The sequence below is a fragment of the Microplitis demolitor genome, chromosome 7 (genome assembly GCF_026212275.2).
Source record: "Microplitis demolitor isolate Queensland-Clemson2020A chromosome 7, iyMicDemo2.1a, whole genome shotgun sequence".
Taxonomy (NCBI): Eukaryota; Metazoa; Arthropoda; class Insecta; order Hymenoptera; family Braconidae; genus Microplitis; species Microplitis demolitor.
The window spans coordinates 17,232,689-17,249,679 of record NC_068551.1 but is presented as its reverse complement, the minus strand read 5'-3'; the positions used below and the strand labels follow the sequence as shown (position 1 = coordinate 17,249,679).

At 27.5% G+C, this 16,991-nt stretch overlaps 1 protein-coding gene across 1 annotated transcript; it reads left to right on the top strand.

Moving 5' to 3' along the window:
- Positions 1 to 298: 298 nt before the first annotated feature.
- Positions 299 to 16,041, top strand: LOC103577246 (uncharacterized). Its single transcript, XM_053740553.1, has 6 exons — positions 299 to 488; positions 11,649 to 13,521; positions 13,982 to 14,237; positions 14,748 to 14,825; positions 15,280 to 15,417; positions 15,514 to 16,041. The coding sequence occupies exons 2-6, from the start codon at positions 13,489 to 13,491 to the stop codon at positions 15,762 to 15,764; spliced, it is 756 nt and encodes a 251-aa protein (XP_053596528.1). The 5' UTR covers positions 299 to 488; positions 11,649 to 13,488; the 3' UTR covers positions 15,765 to 16,041.
- The last annotated feature ends 950 nt before the right edge of the window (positions 16,042 to 16,991 follow it).

Here is a 16,991-nt window from a genome sequence, read left to right as displayed (position 1 = left end):
ATATGGGCAGCGCTGATAAGTGGCCTATGTGTGTTAAAATAAATCACTTTGAGAATGACAGTATAATTAATACTTGGGTTTTTTCAGTTAAATTTATATGATACGATGACTAATATAATGGATGATATGACTATGGGAATTTAAATGGGCAATGTGAGATAATATATAAGTGATGGTGGGGATACGATAGAAATTCTCAAATGGATGTAGAAATAAAATGAGAAAGAGAGTAGAATAGCGTTGGCGTCAGCGCCGCAAAAGCTTAGTATGTTCTACCCTCTGGTCGTTGCGGCTCGCAGTCTGGTCTCAACTTCTCTCGGTCAGTGAGCGTTGGATCGTTGACCTGCACTTATTAGCTTCGGTGTGATTTTTAAAAACTCACTTTTCCTTGTTTTTTAATTTTCATTTTGTTACAAGTACAAAAAAACAAAAAAGAAAAAAAAAAGATTTATTATTGTGGTTAAAAATATAAAGGAATTAATTAAAAGGTGACATTGATTTATAATATTTTATTTTTAATCTATAGATCTTATGTTAAATTTATTTGCAGTAATTAAGTCAATATTTTTTTAATATTTGTATACAATAATACAGATATTTATAGTACGACGTTAAAAAAATATATATACCGCGCTATTTATGTACACTTGATAGCTTTTTTATTTTTTAACTTGGAGTAAATCTGATTAAAAGAAAAATTTTCATTGTTAAATTAATTTTTTTTTGAATATATATAAATATATGTATAAATAAATGTATATAAATATATATATATATATATATATATATATATATATATATATATATATATATATTTATAAATAAAAAGTTTTAAAGCGTCTGCGTGACACTTTGGATACTTGTTGATCTTCTGTAACACAAGTTGTCGAGTACAAACTCAAGTGACCGTAAATGATTGATGACAAAAATTTAAAAGACAAACTCTAAGTAGAATTAGTACAGAGCAGTCAGCCAAATAAAAAAAAATCTTATTCATTTTATATAAATTTGATTGGTTTTAGAAGTGGATATAAAATATTATAGACAAGCTTTGTATTATTTGTGAATATAAAATTTAAAGGTGTTACGTATTTAATTGAATACTTCGATGTCGCTGTCGCGACAATGCGTAATCGGGGGAGTCGCTGAGACAGATAGTAGCCAAGAGTATAAATTGTCGTGTCTGGTTAATGGGGTTACTGCGTGCCAAAGTATTCGTTGATATGCTTGCATTGGTTTAAACTGATCTTTCGAGGATTGACAAACGCAAAAGCGCAATAGCGCCACTATTTTACTCGATCTAAATTTTTTATGTGAAATAAAAAAAAAAATAATCTTATTTACTAAATTTTTTATGAGACTAAAGTTAGCAGAGATTGAATAATTTTTGTAATTTTTTCAGAATGATAAATTAAAAAAAGATATTTTAAAAAATTTCACTTGTAGTTTTTTTAATTTTCTACATGTGCATTTTTTTTTTTTTTTTTTTTTTTTTATAACTGATTTGTTGAAAAAAAAATCCAAAAATAGTTTATTGTTTATTAACTTGAGGTGATACTGAAGTTAGCCGACGTCATATAATTTTTGGATTTTCTTCAAAACAATGAATTATAAAAAAAAAAAATATTAAAAAAAAATGCACTTATAGTTTCTTTAATTTTGTACATGTACATATTTAAAAATTTTTTTTTTTTATAATTCGTTTGTTGGAAAAAAAATTTGAAAATTGTTAATTGTCTGTTAGCTTGAGGTTCATAATTTTTTGGGCAATTTTTATGCTATAGATAAAATTATTACTGCTTGACATTTTTGTTACTGATTTTTTTCAAAAATTCATGAGAATAAAAAAAAAAGTTTGAAAATTATTCTTACCGCTATTGTGTATTTATATCTTTTAACAAAAACAAGTTGTAAGACATTGCGAACAATTAGTCCGAGGTCAGTAGGAATAAAAAAAAAGTTAAATTTTTTTATTTTAACTTTTTGAAAGTTAAATATAATAAATTTAAATCAATAGCATCAATAATGTTTGATCAAACATTAGAATACTTCCTCTGTTACTATTTCTTGGAAATTTATTTAAATGATTTTATACTCGATTTCTATTGATAAGTTATTTTTACCGTCAATGAATTGTGTAGATTAGTGAAGAATAAATAATTCATCCTTCATTTAGAATATTTATTAAATGGATGACGTTAAATATTTAGATGAAAGACATTTTGTGAGTGTTAACACGTGGTACTTAATACAGGCCACCTGTGTCATGATGAGAAGACGCAGTGTACTAATATCTACATCTTTTAAATTATATTCATTATCTTCAAATTTAATTTTTGGCGGACATCTCAATTTGTTTTACTGTTAAATAATACCACCCGCGTACAGAAAATTCGTTCCAGAAATATTACAAAAACGTTCATGACGGAACGTTCAAAATTGAGACAATTTTTAACTTTAAGTTGAAATTTTTGGAATTTTGAAAAAATTAGAAAGGGAACAATTTTCAACTGGTGGAGGCTTTTCCTGTGCGTTTCTTTTTTTTTGAGCAAAAATAATTTTATTTGACAATTTTTTGGATTTGAAGAACAAAAGCAAAAGGAATTAATAAGGAATTATAAAAATTTACGACTTTCACCAGAATTATTCAGATATGAGGCAAAAAAAAAATTATTTGAAAATATTTATGCTCTCTAAACATGAATTAGTGAAATAAGTGAATATTCACTAATTCCAAGTGCAAATCGAACTATTAATTTCAAAAAGTGGTTTCGTTGGCACTCAGAATTAGTGAATATTCACTTATTCCACTTATTCATGTTTAGAGAGTGAACATTTTTTTATTTTTATTAGAACTTTTGGGAAAGGGCATTTTTTTTCTACTTTTTGTACTCATTCAAAAATAGTTCAAAAAATGAGTGATTGGAACTAATTCTGAACTTATTATGAACTCACAAAATTGTCAATTCAAATTATTTTTGCTTAAAAAAAAAAACCTCCAAAAAAAGTCCACACTAGTTGAAAATTTTTCACACTTGTAATTATTTCGAAGTTCCAAAAATATTCAACTAGTTGAACTCAAAGTTTAGAATTGACTAAATTTTGGAAGTTCACTGTCAGAAACGTTTTTGGAACGAATTTTTTTTATACACGCGTTATAATAATTGAAAGCAAAATAAAAATTATATTTATTAGTTTGTTAATCCAGTGAAATTTAATTTGCATATTGAAAATTACAAACGATTAAATTTGATCATAAAAATTAAACGCTAGAGTTAAAACGTATGAATTTGAATTTTCAGTGCATGATATTTTCGGGCATAAAAATTAACAACCGAGCTTATTTGAAAAGTTATTATGATTAAATCAGTATGAAAATGTCGGAAGTTATTTTAAACGTAAAAGTTATTATATATGTGATGTACGTTGAGAGAATATTATGAAAATAAATGTCAGTTGCAATCACATAACTTTGTGGGTAAATTTCACTACCGACTTTTCACTGATTGAAAACTGTTGGACTATTAAATTATAAACTCACAAACTAAAAGTTTAGCTTTTCATGCCACTAATGTTTTCAAACATAAAATTATCTTGTTAAAAACTAAAATTATCAATTCGTAACTCTAAATGTTCGTTTTTTTTTTTTTTAAATAAGGGCTTGACATATTTTTGCACATCATAAAGAATTTGCGGAGTAAATGCAAACCGAATGATTTTTCATTTATTTAATTTCTTCGGAGTAAATTTTACTCCAGAGAGGAGTTTATTTTAAAACTAAAACTCCAGATCGTGGATACGAATTGAAATAAAATCCATATCACCCCGAAATTACTCCGCTTAAAAAAAATTTCTCTTCACTCCATATGCGAAGTCATTTTTTTTTTTAAGTTCAAAATTCAGAATGATGGAGTGAATTCAGATTTAAATAAACTCCGAATTTACTCCATATTTTTTTAGTGCACAGTCTAAAAATCGAAGGGTTAAAAATAAAATTTAATAGAAATAATAAATAAATAAAATATTTAATTACTTAATATAAATTTTAAAATAGAAATTTAAAAAATTGTTTTTTTTTTTTTTTTTTTTTTTTTTTTGTCAAACAGTAAAGTAGAAAATAAAGAAAAAAAATATTTTAAGTGTCAAAATGTCTACTTGTTAGTATACATATATATAAATATGAGTATATAGTGAAAGTAAGAAAGAGGAAAGAGTTGAAAAAAAATGCTGTTACAAAAATAACCAAGCGTCAACTTCCACAAGTCTACGATTTGGTTCCACGTAGGAAAATACAAGTAGCTCAACCAACCGATGTATTGAAGCTTGATATAGCTTTTCGATGTGACGTTAATAAACCTTATGCCCTCTTGTTTATTTTCGGTCTTAAAAAAACATTATGTTTTGTGTCTGTCGATGTATCCTACACTGTAAAAAGAGCGGTGTTAAAAATGGACTCATTTTAACTCCTGTCGGTGTAAAAATGAAATTACACCGGTGTAGGAGGAGTAATTTACCGGTGTTAAAACGGGGTAACCGGTGTAAAAGCAGAATAAACTGCGTCCGCTTGGAAAATGAACTTTAAAGATTATAAAACACAAAAAATGTAAGTTCTTTATGAAAATTAATTTTAAATATCATTTATTAACAAGTATAGTGATCGAGTAAGTAAAAATAATCACAAAATAAAATATTTTAACACCGGTAAAGAATACCTACATTGGCGGCAGCGTTATTTTTACACCGCTTTCGGTGTTAAAATTTAACACCGCTGATTTTAATACCTACACCACTTGGACTTACCCTGTGATTTTTTACAGTGTAAAACAATAATAAAACGACAAAAAACACTCCAGGTTGCATCTTAGCATGCTAGTTCATGACGTCAATCAATGATCAACGATGTGCTTGAATTTAATGAAAATAAAAAAAATAATGAAATGTAATTGAAAATAACAAAACAAAAACTTTATTAATTGATTAAAATAGAATGAAATTAAGAAGGAAATAATAATATACAACAATTTATAAATGCATTGTAAAAAATCTGGAGTTAATTCGGAGTGATTATGAATTTACTTAAATCCGAATCTACTTTATCACGAAGTTTTAGAAAAAATTATTTCGTAGTCGGAGTAAATAGAGAGTTACTCAAACATATTAACTCCGATTTGAAGTTTTAATATTAAAATAAAATATCCCTCGCAGTGAATTTTACTCCAAGAGGATTATAAGGTACAGAATAATTTGCTTCGCATTCACTCCGAAAATTTTTTACAGTGTAATCAGTAATTTTTTTACTTGACATTAGATTTTTTTATTGGTTCATTACACTGTAAAAAATTAGGAGTGAATTCGGAGTGATTATGGGTTTTCCTTAATTCCAAATTCGTCGCTCTTTCCGGAGTTTTGAAAAAAGAAACTCCGTATACGGAGTAAATAGGGAGTTTATTTTTCCAGCGGAGTGATTTCGGAGTGATCTGAGCTTTATTTTCAATCCAAATTTACTCCGATTCGGAGTTTAATATTAAAATAAACTTCCTTTAGAAGTCAATTTCACTCGGGAGTTTCAGTATTAAAATAAACTCCCTTTTGGAGTGAATTTTAGTCCAAGGGGATGAAACAAATTGTCACTTGTTCTACATTCGCTCCAGATTACTCCGCGTTCACTTTGAAAATTTTTTACAGTGTAACACATTGTGTTAAAAGTATACCGCTCGATGTTTCATACCGTCAATTCATACCGTACACTAAAAAATCAAGTGTCTTCAGAGTGACTACAGGTTTTATTTGAATCTGAATTTACTCTGTCACTCGGAGTTCCGAAGTAAAAAAAATTAACCCGCAAATGGAGTAAATAAGGAGTTTGTTTTTTCAGTGGAGTGATTTCAGAGAGATCTGAACTTCATTTAAATCCACATTCACTCCGATTCGGAGTTTCATATTAAAAAAAACTCCCCCTCGGAGTAAATTTCATTCCAAGGGGATTAAATAATTACACAATTAGCATTCTGCAAATTTTTTAGTATGTATTCTACTTCACTACATGACTGTCAAAGTTCAGTTCGAAAATGCGGAGTATAAAAAAAATGCAGCAGTTGCAAATTTAATATTTTGGGGTATGGAAAAGAAAAATAAGAAATTAAAATTTATTGGGTACTTTTGTGAAAATAAAAAAATGATTTAAAGGATATGATAGTAATAAAAAGCAACGTTATACTTTCCTATACATGTGAAAAAATATGACGAGAGTAGATTGGATTAGGTGAACTAAACTTAGATTCAAAAGGAATGGATAGATGTGTGGGTTAACGTTTATAGTTTCATCTCTTTTTATTTCGGTTCGTCGTATCACATTCATTTTTACTCCATACCCCTCTATGTAGTACGACCACCAGAGGAATATCGACTTGAACCGGTGGTTTATTGCCACTTGCCACCAGCTGAATTTCCAACAAACCATTTCAATTTTATTATTTATTTCTCGAGAGACTTCCTACGTATAGTTTCGGAGTTTTTTTAAATTTCCGTTGTCGTAAAATTTAATGGTAAGACAGATCGTTTAGGCGAAATGACTCTCCGTAAACATGGACAAAATTTTATGAGAATATATGTTTTATTCAAAATTATGAATTTAAATTACGTTATTTGTTTCCTTTAATTTTTTTATTTAAAGTCATTTATCTATTCACAGCTGTTAGTTTTCCGGGTTGAAAAAATAAATCCAATTTGATTTTTTTAACTTAAATGGATACTGAGTAGGTCAAATTTGCTGAAAGCAAATTAAAATCAAAAGTTTTTTTCATAAATTTTTGATTTACTCTTGGCTAACTTAACCTACTTAGTACACGGAAAAAAGAGCAGTTGAAAAATTGAACTCATATCTGTGTTTATTGCAGTCTCGTATAGTAAAGCGCTATGACTCTGAAACTGTAAAAATTAAATTTTCATCCCAGGCATAACAAATATTACAGTTTCAAACTCAATATTGCCTAGCTCTCTACACGGAGAGAAAATTATGGTAACAGTTATAATATATTATAGGAATGGTTCCCATACTGCATGGTAACCGGTTTTTTTGAAATGTTGATTGTAGGAACGGCACCCATACATATTATGGTAATCATTCCTATAATTATGGGTATAATTCCCATATGGTATCGGAATAGTTCCTATGGAATCATGATAATCGTTACCATGTAACTATGATAATGGTTACCATAATATTATGGGAATGGTTACCATTAAATTATAGGAACCGTTACAATGTGGTTATAGGATTGGTTCCTATTTGCTTATGGGAACTATTCCTATGAGTATGGTAATCATTACCATGATTCTTTCACATGCGATATGGGAACTGTTACCATAATGATAGGAATTGTTCCCATACTTATGGAAACTTTCCCAGAAAGTATGGGTCTATATCCCATAATCCCAAGTAATCATTACCATAACGGTATGGGATGATATTTCATAAATGTACTAGGAACAGTTATTATAATTTTTTTTCCGGGTATAGTAAACAGATTTTATAATTTTAAATTTTATTCTAAAATTAGTTAAAATTAAATTTTCGATCGTTAATATTACTATTATGTATAATAGTGTTCTTCTTAAGGTATAGAATTTAAAAATTACAGTGTGAGCTCTGATTTTTCTCAGTTTATTCATCATTCTTGACAATTGATAACTCACAGTGTAATTTTTATATTATGAATAAATAAGAGGTATTATTTCAGAAAGCAAAAAATACATAACCAATAAATCTTAATTTTTACAGTTTGACCTATCAACTATTAATTTTTAAATAAAGCAACAATTCAAAATAAAAAGTAAATATTGCTTTAAAGATTTATTTAACTAAAATTACATTTTAAACTATAAAATTTGCTGTTTAAATTTGTATTAATTTTATTACTGTAACAAATTTCTAAAATTACAGTTTAAGCTTTAATGTTTAAAGACTTTTGACCTGAAGGCTTTGTTTTACTGTAGAAACTGTCATTTTTCAACTGCTTTATTTTCCATGTATTCATTGAGCAGGAGCTATCATATATTTTCGGCCGAGTTTTTTTCGAAAGCAAATTCTCTAAATACAAACTACAGACTGCGTATTGATGTACTATTATCTAATCTAGCGAAGTGCGCTTTGATTTTTTGATGATACTCGATTGATCAAGAGAAAAACTCGGCCAAAGTTTCCATTTACTGCGCAAGTGCGACAAAGATAATACTATTTATGGTCTTCAGTGCAATAGAGAAAAAGTGTGGACCCTTCTTAAGTCAACAAAGTCGACGTTGACTGGGTTTTGGCTTAATTAACGTAAATTTAAGTCAAACAGTTAAATTTAAGTTAATTTTTTGACCCAGTTGGTTTTTTTTACTGTAAAAAATTTTAGGTGGAATGACATAAATATTTCGAGGTTTATAAAAAACAAATGCGAGTCTGATAGGGATGGAATCAAATCAGAAACTAATTTAGCGGACAGAAATTAATGAGTTAATTCCCAAGGGAAAAAAGTGATCAGTTTCTGACCGCTAAATCGCATTAGTCTGATGGAACTCGCAGTTTCAATCCAAGTGATCGGAAATAATAAATTACACATTAAGGGATCCGTATAAAAAGGATCGTTAAAAAAGGTTGAAAAAACATTGGCTATTCTAAGCTTCAAAACGTGACACAGAGATGAACTTTTTCAAACAATTCTAAGACTTTGAAAAATCCAAAAAGCAAAACAATTGACTTAGTTCTACAAATTAACGTCTTTCGACTCTTGTAAACTTTTTCTGGCTCTCCACTAAGTGATTAATTTTAGTGATCATTTTCTTCACTGCAAAATAAGTTTAGAAAAACCGATTTTTAATTAATTCCGAATCATTTATTTTTCCTTTAAATTTTAAAAAGTTTAAATAACGTCAAAAATTCGTCTTTGTGTCACGTTTTGAAGTTTAGAAAAGTCATAGCTTTCTTCAAAAACTGTTTTGTTATCATGGGGAAAGTGGGTCATTCTAATCCGCGTGTGCAATTGTCTACATAAGCTGGTCTCTCACCAAATTAGCATCTGAAAGTTTAAATTTTTGCATCCGTTTGTGGGAAAAATGGTGCTGCGCTGATTTTTATTATTTGCTTTCTCAAAAAAGCAAAGTAAAACTTTCTTTTCTATAAACCGGGCATGAGTTTAAATTTTCGGCATGGGTATAATGAAATAATAACCGCCTATAGATTAATATTTATAAAAATTACAATTTGTAAAATGTCATTGGAACAAAATAAAGTAAACTTCACTGCAATCAAAGTTTTAATGGATTTTCGACTCAAAAATTTAGAGTATTGTAAAATCAAGTATATAAATAAATATATTTATATCTCTCATTGATTTGAATTCAGTAATATCAGAAAATTTTCTTTAAATTTCAACTAAAATTTTTGACAGTATTTTCTTATTTACAATATTTTTTATTACTCAGCATAAATTAGGATTAAAAGATGACAAAAGAGATTTTAAATAATATTAAAATTCTTATATGAATGATATACTTGCCAAATTAATCTCTGAAATTAATATTCATCCATTGACGCTCTGTCAAAATTTAAATCAAAGCAACTATGCAAGTTAATAAAATTCAAATAAAATAATTAGTTCAAAATTCATTTTTGAAAATTAATAATTAATCATCTATATAAATAGTAATAATTTTTGAAAATATCTGTTAAGTATAATAATGAACTCATTCATCTTAAACACAATGACAAGACATTTCTAAATTTACTTTGTCTAAGCTTCTAATAAATTATCATTCATCTAAAGAGTCTAAATATTAAAATCTCAAATTTCGAATCGACCGAAATTAATTATCGCAAATAATAATAGATAAATTTATTAATTTTTCAAAATTAGCTCAGCTTATTCATTTTTTATGTTTTAATTAAAATTTTAATAAAAGTATTAATTATAAGAATTCCACAAACTAAAAAAAGAAATCTATTTTTTTTTCTTTAGCTACCGTTCAAGATGATGAAAATAAAATTCTGGTAAAGTTTGAGCTGTTAATTTTAATTTTAAGAGCTGCTTCTTCGTGATTTTCGATTTCCCATTTAAATAACATGAGAAAAAAAAAATTAGGTTTGGAATTGCATACCTTGGCAATGGCTCGTTGTACAAGTGAGCTCAAGGGATATTGTTTAGGGAATTAAACACTCTACAAAAAAAGTCTGTTATCACTTTTTGATAAATTCATCTGTTGAAAAGTTATTGGAGCTTGAAGTCAAATTTATAGTAAATTTCAAGATTTTTTTACTTTCCAGCAAAAGTATCAGACTTATCAGAAAATGTTATAGGATCTTTTTTGTAGAAAATTTTATTTCCTACAAATTATCTCTGATAAAATTTTTTGAAATTCTGCATCGTTTCCTAGTTATTTTGATTTCAATGTCAAGCTTTTGAAATCGATTAGACTATTTGTTTTAAGAGCTTGACATTAAAATGAAAATTACTAGTGAGTTATGCCGAATTCGAAAAACTTTATCAGAGATAATTTGTTGGGAATAAAATTGTCTACAAAAAAGATCTGATGACATTTTTTGATAAGTCTGATAGTTTCGCTGGAAAAGTTAACAGATCTCAAAATTAACTCAAAATTTGACTTCAAGCTTCAAAAATTTTTAAACAGATGAATTTATCAAAAAATGATAAGAGACATTTTTCGTAGAGCGTTCACTTCTCTACAAAAATATATCCTGAGTTTATCTGACAATGAGCCATTGCCGAGGTATGAAATTCTAAATTTGAAATTTTTTTTCAGGTTATTTAAATGGAAAATCAAAAATCACGAAGAGGCAGCTTTTAATATTAATATTAAGAGCTCAAACTTTACCAGAATTTTTTCTTCATCATCTCAAACGATATTTTAGCTGTAACTAGAGAAAAGAAAATTATCTGTTTTTCTTGGCCCACCGTAATATACATTTAAATTAAATTTCTCGTCACCCCCACAAGAAATGGTAACTGAGGATTTATTTAAAAACAAAAAACCCCAGCTCTGGCACAAGTACAAGCCGGGGTTTGGTCGGAATTTGAAATTGCAGATAAAATCTGATTACGATAAATAAATCAATGAGCCATACCATGACAAAGTCAAACATTTCGGTTGTAGATCCCGGGAATGATCGTAATCTGATTTATATATTGCAGTAAAGTACCAAATATATTGTACTTATATATAGTACACGTATGAAACAATGAACAAGTTAAGATATAAATGAGAGTGAGGACAAAGACAATAATGTGGTAATAAAAAAGCAAACTGTGTTTGTAAATCGTCAGTTGTTTGGTGTAGAGCCAAAAAGGTGTAGTGAATAATTGGCTCAGGCAGTTAATTAAATAAAATCAACAAAGAAGATGCTAAAAAATTAGATGTATTTTCCCAATGATTCATTTTAATGTTTTCTTTTATGTTTTTATTTTATATTCACATTAGTTTTGACAATCAACATCCGGTTCTTTTCTTTCATTCTTCAGTTTCCTAAACTATTTATTTTAAATTTAGTTTATTTAATTCTTTGTAAAATTTATAAATCCTCTGATTTATTTAAAAAATATGTATATATTTATTTATTTATTTAATTAACTATTTTTTTTTTGTTTTAGATTTTAAAAAAAATCGCTGATGGAATGAAGATCAGTAAAAAGTCACGTGTTTGTATTGTAGACCGTTCAAATGTCAACACATTGATAGTACAGTGTTGAAGTTTATTTTTGTCCAACGCGACAAGATCAAAGAAAAACTAGTTTCACTTTTATAACAACGATTTGACTTGTCTGCCTTGATACTGTCACGCGTTTTTATTTTTTAAACTATTTTAAAATGAAACATTAATAAAGAATCTAATAATAATAAATGTTAATATTTAAATATAATAAATATAAAAATGTAATTTAATTTGTGAGATAATAGATGGGAAACCGTCATCATGGTTTGATATAAATATTTAAATACCAATAATTTAAAATTGATAATTTATAATTTAATTTGAGTAATGTGTTAAATATTAATTATTTAGCTAGTAGAGCTTATGATTAATTATATCTGTGCCATCTGGTATTATCAACAACACAAATCATCATAAATGATTCGGATAAAAGTGGACATACGCCAAGTTAAGTGAATTGAAACGTTATAAAAACTCATGTAGCAAAGTCGCTTCCGTGTATTTTTTTATTATTCGGATGTAGTAAAAAGATAAAAAATTAAAGACACAAAGAAGAATTTTTTTTAAATATACAGCGGGATTCAAAAATTATAAAAAAGTCCAGTCGGGTTTGGTGTAAGCGTAAAAAATTTTGGTGTAAAAATGACCCCGAGAAGTTTATGCGGTGTAGTGTAAAATAACGGTGTAAATAAATTTTGGTGTAAATTATTTTTCTATGAAATTTTAATAAGGTGTAATATACTTTTCTTACACCATTATTTTTTAGTTGATACAATTTTGATTAATGAGAAAAAAATGATACTGTAAAAATTTTTAGGTGTGAAAATGGTCCCAAGAAATTTACATGGTGTAGTGTGAAATAACGGTGTGAAAAGTTCTTGGTGTAAATTATTCTTCTGTGGAATTTTAATACGGTGTTATATACTTTCCTTACACCATTTTGTTACTCGATATAATTTTGATTAATGAGCAACGAATAATCACTGTAAAAAATTTTTGGTGTGAGTCTCTGAGAACTTACACGGTCTGTTTGGTGTGAATTGACGGTGTAAAATTTTCTTGGTGTAAAATATCAAGTGGTGTACTTTTAACACGGTATAAGTGTTTTCTTTCACACCATTTGGTGTTACTAGCTCAAACATTGTCCGATAATAAAATCTGTAGTTGAAAATTTTCAAATAATATATAAGTTACAGCACTAGTTTATCATAATTATTATTGGTGTAGATTATTTTTGAATAAAAATTAATTCTTGGTGTCAAAGTAATCGAGAGTTTTAAATAAAGAACTTATTCATTCACACCATTGGTGATGTGAACGTTTTAATTCACACGGTCAAAAATTTTACACCGTGCGTCGTGTAACTTTCATATTAGCAGTGTTAAAAATTTTAACACCAAATCATTCACACCACACCGCGGACTCAAAATTTTTTACAGTGCCCTGTATTATTTATGTTATGTAATAATTATTGTAGGTCACCGTCGCCTGATCGCAGAAAAATGAGTGACACCAAATAAAAAATTCGTAATTTAATTCAACGGAAATTTAAGTTCTGTTGAAAATTTTAACACCAAATCATTCACACCTCGGACTCGAAATTTTCTAAATTGTACTGAACATTTTTAACTACGTAATCAATGACTATATTAATTTTATTTAGAAAAAAAATAGTATTTTGAAATATTGTTTTATCGCAAAATTTAACACGATATTTGGTGTAATTTTCACACCAACTTTTTACACCTAGTCTGAAAATTTTTCACAGTATAAGAAGAATGGCAAGTCGCATGAAAGCTTTGTACAACCAGGTGAGCGACCTCTTACTTTGTCTCTCTCTCTCTTTATATATATTTATATAGATATCTATACTCTTATATTACTCGAGTATTCCCTGTTGTGTGATTCGATTTCCCTTGAGTACTCTTATCACACATGACTTACCCCCGGGGGTTTTAAAAGTGTGCAAGTTCCAGCGTATTGACAATGTAAATTTTCATACATATGCTACTAGAGTATTCTTATCGATACTCTCTGTAACTTTACTTGAATATTTTAACATCAATGAAGCTCAAGATGCACATCTTATCGATATATAATATTGCACAGTTGTATGTTTATATAAAAATATAGAAAGAGTATAGTATTTCACCGATTTATAAATTCATCAAATATTAAAAAACCAGTATTTGTTTTTTTTTTTTTTTATATGTATATTTATGTATTTGTACATATATGGTTGAGAAAATATAATGTATGAATGCTCTCCAGGTGATATTTGAGAGAAGAGTCCTTTTGGGATGCACTATCCTCATTGGGTTGGCGGTATGTATATGGGCTGTAGCCATTTGTACAGATCACTGGTATACTGTTGAGTCCCCAATTAGTGAGCCGAAGGGTTTACTTCTACGGAATACTGATAAAAAAGGCAGAACATTAGTATATAGAAATCAAGGACTTTGGAGAGATTGCATTACGGGTTTCGAAACACCTCCGGATAATAACACTGGAGAATTAATATTTTATCGTGAGTAAATTATTTTTGTTTTTTAGTTTTATTGTTTGTGAATATTCTCGCTTAATTAATTAGTGAAAAAATTTTTCCTTACAAACAAAATTTATTGTTTTTTAATTAATACATATTTGTTTATTTAACGTATTTAATTTTGTTATTAATGTATGACATTTAGAAAAATTTTAAGAGTAAAAATTTATAAATATATTTTATAAAAATTTTAAAAGTTCTCATTTAATTTTTTAAAATTTTTTATAATCAGAAAAAAGAAATTCTTGTCCCAAAGAATTCTTTGCTTTATGAATTGAATACAAAAATTTTTTTAGGACTAAATAAAATTTCTTGCCTAAAAAAAATCTTCTGTCATCTTACGAAAATTTTTGTTTTAAATTCATGATGTAAAAATTTTTTTAGTGCAAGTAAAAATATTTTGCATTGAGAAATCCTTTTTTTGCGTACTTTGTATTGTTTTCATAAGTTTGATTCAATTAAGAAATCTATTTTTGATGTTTATTATTGCAGAAGAATGTAAGCGTCAAGAAATGTTTCCAACAGAAGAAAATATAATGTCTGATTTTGATTTTGATGCTACTGTGCTCAGTAAGTATTGAAAAAAAAAATTTTATCTAATGACGTCTAATTAGATAAAATTTCCTCAAATTTCAAATATCCATACACTGTAAGAAATTTTTGGAGTGAACGCGGATTAAACCCGGAATAAATTCAGTGCAGATCAATGTTTATTTATTTAATTTCCTCGGAGTAAAATTTACTCCGAAGGGAAGTTTTGCTTTTCTTCGAAACTCCGAAACTCCGAGTGAAATCGGATTTAAATAAAATCAATAATCACTCGATTTCTTATAGTGTAGACCTGTGATTAAATCTATTCAAATTTCAAAATATTTTTTAAAATCAAAAGTACAAATTTTTATAAGCTTATTTTCTTTTTATTTTGGTTCAAATTATTTTCTTTACCCAAGTAGTTTTTCAAAATTTCATTCAATCTTTTACGTTATAACAAAATTAATTTAAATTTAAATAATAATTATTGCAGGTTATGCAAGAACTCAAGTTTCATTTGCCATAATAAGTATGATAGTTATGCTCATGGGATTTTCATTTTCCATTTATACTTTTCGAAATCCTCGATACATGTTCAAAAGATTAGCTGGAGGAATCCATTTCATCAGTGGTAAATAATTGCTTTTTAATAATAGTCTTCTTTTCAATGCATTTTTTAATTTTTTATTGTTTTTTTTTCCTTTTTTTTTTTTTATATATATTAAAGGCGCATGTGTGATGGTCGTTATTCAAGTTGTTCTATCGTCAATGGAGTATGGTAGTAAAAATACAGTTAAAGGATTTCCTAAAGGATCATCAGTGCATTACGGTTTTTCTTTAGTCCTCGCGTGGTTTGTTTGTATAGGGAATCTTCTTGCTGGCTGTTCTTTTATACTATTTTCTAAAAAAAGAAAACGTGATAAGGCACCAACTGAAGAACTTGCGATGGCTGATGAGCCAACTATTATAGGTCGTTAATGATTACACAAAAAAAAAAACGAATTCTTCGAGAAAAAAAGTAACTTTTTTCAAGCCAATAAATTATTCGCTTTTTAACTCAAAGAAATAAATTCCTACAAAAAGAAATTGAAGAAATTCTTGAATTGTAGCAAAATTCAAATGAGTTAAGCTAAAGCTCTATTTGCTATGATAATTTTACTTTGCTCAAAAAAATTCTTGTATTAGGAAATAATTTTGATGCAATTTTGCAATAAAATAACTAAGCGGAAGAATGTCTTCTTTTTAAAAAAGTTATTTTTTTATCAGTATACAAATACACAAGCAAAGAAAAAAAAACAAAAAAAAAAAAAAAAGTACTAATAATGAAGAAGAAGAGGAAGAATAATACATGCTTGAAAATATTTATTTCCTATTTTTTTATTATATTGGCGACTTCTCAATTGTACCTGTTAAAACCTCTTATAAAAAGACAATGTATATAATTAAAACAAATGAAATATAATAATAATACTAATAATAATAATAATAATAATAATAATATTAATACTAAGTTTTTTCTCTTCAACGAAGAGCGTTCAATAAATTGTATGTTAAAGTGAGTAAATGAAGATATTATCATTATTAATTAATTAAAACTATATATATATATATATATATATATATATATATATATATATATAAATATATATGTGTATATGGTGTCACACTTAGTTATTCAAGGACAAAATATCCGTAGAAAAAAAGTAAAAAAAATTCTTTGAATTTTACTATTGTACAAACAATTTTAAAAAAAAGTATGAAATTGTAATTTAGATTGTATGCATAAAATTTGCATTTGAGTTAAACATCATCGTAAATGTTTAGTTAATTTGTTTAGATTAATCTTGTGTTTATTTTATCGCCGGATATGTTTGTTTACGGATATTTTACCCGTGAAAATTTTGTTATGGAACCATATACACTGTAAAAAATTGGGTGAGAATTTGGAATGATTATGGATGTTATTTCAATCTGAATTCACTCCTTCACTTGGAGTTCCGGGGTTTAAAAAAAAATCACTCCGCATACAGAGTTTGTTTTTTTCAGAGTGATTTCGAAGAGATCGGGATTTTATTTAAATCCGTATTCACTTCGACTCGGAATTTAAATATTTAATTAAATTTCACTTCGGAGTAAATTTCACTCCGAAAATATTAAATAAATAATCACCCGCTTCGCCACTCCGGATTTACTCCACCGTCTCTC